The sequence below is a fragment of the Arachis duranensis genome, chromosome 10 (assembly GCF_000817695.3).
Source record: "Arachis duranensis cultivar V14167 chromosome 10, aradu.V14167.gnm2.J7QH, whole genome shotgun sequence".
Taxonomy (NCBI): domain Eukaryota; kingdom Viridiplantae; phylum Streptophyta; class Magnoliopsida; order Fabales; family Fabaceae; genus Arachis; species Arachis duranensis.
The window spans coordinates 23,717,042-23,720,346 of NC_029781.3; the positions used below are offsets into that span (position 1 = coordinate 23,717,042).

At 31.0% G+C, this 3,305-nt stretch overlaps 1 protein-coding gene across 1 annotated transcript in view; it reads left to right on the plus strand.

The window, feature by feature from the left end:
• The first annotated feature begins 330 nt into the window (after positions 1 to 330).
• The window catches only part of LOC107469483 (uncharacterized), a 3,809-nt gene continuing 834 nt past the window's right edge, over positions 331 to 3,305 (plus strand). Inside the window, exons 1-2 of the mRNA XM_016088854.3 lie at positions 331 to 962; positions 1,385 to 1,656. Coding sequence (XP_015944340.1) covers positions 668 to 962; positions 1,385 to 1,656 — 567 coding nt within the window. The 5' untranslated portion in view covers positions 331 to 667. The remainder of the gene's footprint in view (positions 963 to 1,384; positions 1,657 to 3,305) is intronic.

Sequence of the window (3,305 nt, forward strand, 5' to 3'; positions counted from 1 at the left end):
TATGATTTTTATATATAATGTTTTAAATGAATTAATTTATTTTAAAAGTACAATAATAAAAATTTTCTTCCATTTTTTATATATAATTTCTAAAGACTTAACCAAATATTCCCAGATTCTTTTGCATTTTGCAGACAAAAGTTCCTCTATTAGTTAAAGGGTAGTCTGACAAAATTATCCCATGTGAATTTTACACTATATCGAATGATACAAAAGGTTTTTGGCGCAATACATTAAGCATGATATAAAATAATAATAATAATAAAACAAATATAGTTAGTTGTAGTTTGAGCTTAGGTATTGCCGTTGGGTTAGAGAGAGAGTTTGGGAGTGGTCTATAATATGAGCGAATAGGAAGATGTGCGTGTAAAGTCCGAAGCATTTGTCATAACTTTGTTGAAGAGAGTACACAAGTTGGGTCAATTTTGCTGCACCTTGGCCAGGCCTGCACCTTCCTTCCTCCATCTACATCTTCTTTTTATTCTTCTCTCTCTTTATTCCCTCTTAAACCTTCTCTAGTTCCACCTCGTTTTCCTAGTGAATATTCACACGTTGTAGATACCACACAACAACACAACACATACTTTCTTCTATTTTCTTTGTCTTTCTCAAAGCCAATTCAAATTAATAAGGTTGAGAGCCAGGATTATTGGAAACCAAATCAAAGATGGGTTTTTTCTCAAAGGAAGAGAAATCAAAGAGGGTATTGAGGGGAGTCAAGACGGTGTTCTTCTTGATCACCATGGTTATGTCTCTTCTTCTCTTCTCTGCCCCGGTTCTACTTGTCATAGCCGATGCACTTGTTCCTTCTGCTCTGCTTTCAACTCTCTCCTCTTCTTCTTCTTCTTCTTCTTCTTCCCTCTCCATGGAAACACTCTCTTCCCATTTCCGCAACTACGATTTCAGATACTCACTTCTTGACATACCCCTCGTCTCCATCATAAGGTCCTTCATCATCTTCTGTAAGTACAATTATTATTATTATTATTATTATTACTACAGCAAGCTACGATTTTGATACGGTTTTCGACGACCCTTTTGGACTGAAATCAAAAGGGGTGCCTTAGTTTTTGCATATTCAAAAAGAATTGAATTGAATAAAACGCTTAGCTTGAATTTCAATTGTTACCCCCCAAAAGAATTCCAATTGCAAAAACAAGTACAAGTATGATTTTTGAAGACCCTGTTGGACTAAACTCAAAATGGGTGCTTTAGATTTTGCTTACCGCAATCCTATTTTATTTTATTTTTGGATAATTGAATAAAAATCTTAAAAGCAAAGCTCAACAATGCGACAACTCATATATATATATGTACAAGAAGTGACTGAAATTGAAAATTGAATGTATTTGGTTTATGTATGTTTTTGTTGGTGTATGTTTAGGTGTTTATAGTTTGTGTGATGGGCCAAGGCTATCAAGGGGACCGTATTTGGGGATAACAACGATGTGCTGCGTGGTGTCTCTGATGTTTGTGTCGCTGAAAGCGGTTTACATGTTAAGCATGGTTGATGAGAGTAGTGGGTATGTTAGAGCCTCTGAAATCGCGCTGTTCGTGTGTTCCTCTGCGTTGGCTGTGGGCCATGTTGTCGTGGCTTACCGAACAAGTTGCAGAGAAAGGAGGAAGCTTTTGCTCTACAAAATTGACATTGAGGCTGTAAGTCTCTCCCCCCCATATCATCATCATAATGTTAATTCATTGCAATTACATACTAACATGCATCATTAGTTTTCTTTATGTTCATGTAATCTTCACCATTAAGTCTCTGATTCTTCTCTTTGTATTTTTGATGCACAATTTAATCTGTTTTATTATGTAAAAATAATTATGTCAATTGCATATTTTGGCAAAAAAAAATTGAAAATGAGGTGTCTTCTAATATTGAAAGTTTACTACTTTAGTGTAATTTCTAGTATCCATTTTTTGGGGGGTTGTGGTAAGTGTTTTGCTGACATGGATTAATCCCTGGTGTGGAAAATAATAAGGGAATTTTAGTTGGGTAGTAAGGTCCCCACATTGAAAGTACCCTTGAAGATAAGAGGAAATTTCATTTTTGGAGTGCCTCCAATTAATTACTTCAATTAAATCTTTTGGCATTAGTACATAGTATAGGGTGAACTTCCTTCCCTTCTGGAAGGTCAAATTTTTCATATTATAGATTTTTTATTTTAATTTATTTCCTTGAAAAATGAATATTACTAATTTATTATTGAACATGAAATTCAGATTGGGCATTGATATTCAGCTTTGGCAACACATCAGTTTTGTTGACTTTTCAATACAGCCAAGTTGAGTTGGTTTGAAATTTGGGAATGAGGCAATATATGTAAATTATATATGGCCACATGACGATGTTAGACTCCATGTCAACTTTGTCTACATAAATCCCCTTTCCCATTAATTGACCAATTTTAAATTTTTAATCACTATACAATGCTTAGTAATTAATAATTAGGTTTCTTATGAATACAAAAAAAAATGTATATAATTTATATCCACTATTTTTTATTAAAATTATTATATACACATAAAAATTAGTTTTTTTTTATCAAAAATAGAAAAATTTAAACCTACAACTTCTTAGCTGAATATAAAGAGACTATACTATTTGAATTATAATTTATTAGCACATAAAAAATCAGTTATTAAATTAATTATCATGTATTTATATATAAACATATATTATTTAATTTATTTCTATATTTATTTTTATTTCAATATGTATTATATATAAATTATTAATTTATTTTTGTATAAATAACATGATTAATTTTGTATTATTATTTTTAGTTTTAAATGCATTCTTGTGTCTCTATGAATATAATTTTTGAGATAATAAATAAATGAGAGAAAACTTTTACTAATATAATATTTCATTTGATATTTGTATTAATATTTTGTTTTTTTTTCTTCTCTTTAATTATACTCCTCCAAACGTTCCAAAAGCTGGCTGCTAATTTGAATCATTTCAAAATCTCACGTAATTCATTTTTGTCTAGAAACATTGCTGATTGTGATAGATATGCATGACTTGGTCCCCCTGTAATATGAAAATCCTGATATTTTACATTGTTTTCATTTAAAGTCACATTCACTCTTTTGTCTTTCAAAGATTCTGCATGAAATGGGAAGCAACTACCCTTAACCGATGACCAAAGCTGGACAAATATTTTAGATATACATAATTTTTTAAATTTAGATGTTCGAACATTTTGTTCGTTGTTTTTTTATTGTTTTACTATCAAAAACTTTTGTTTGTTAAAAAAATTCCTATTAGGTCATGTGCCATATGTAGAGTCATGGAG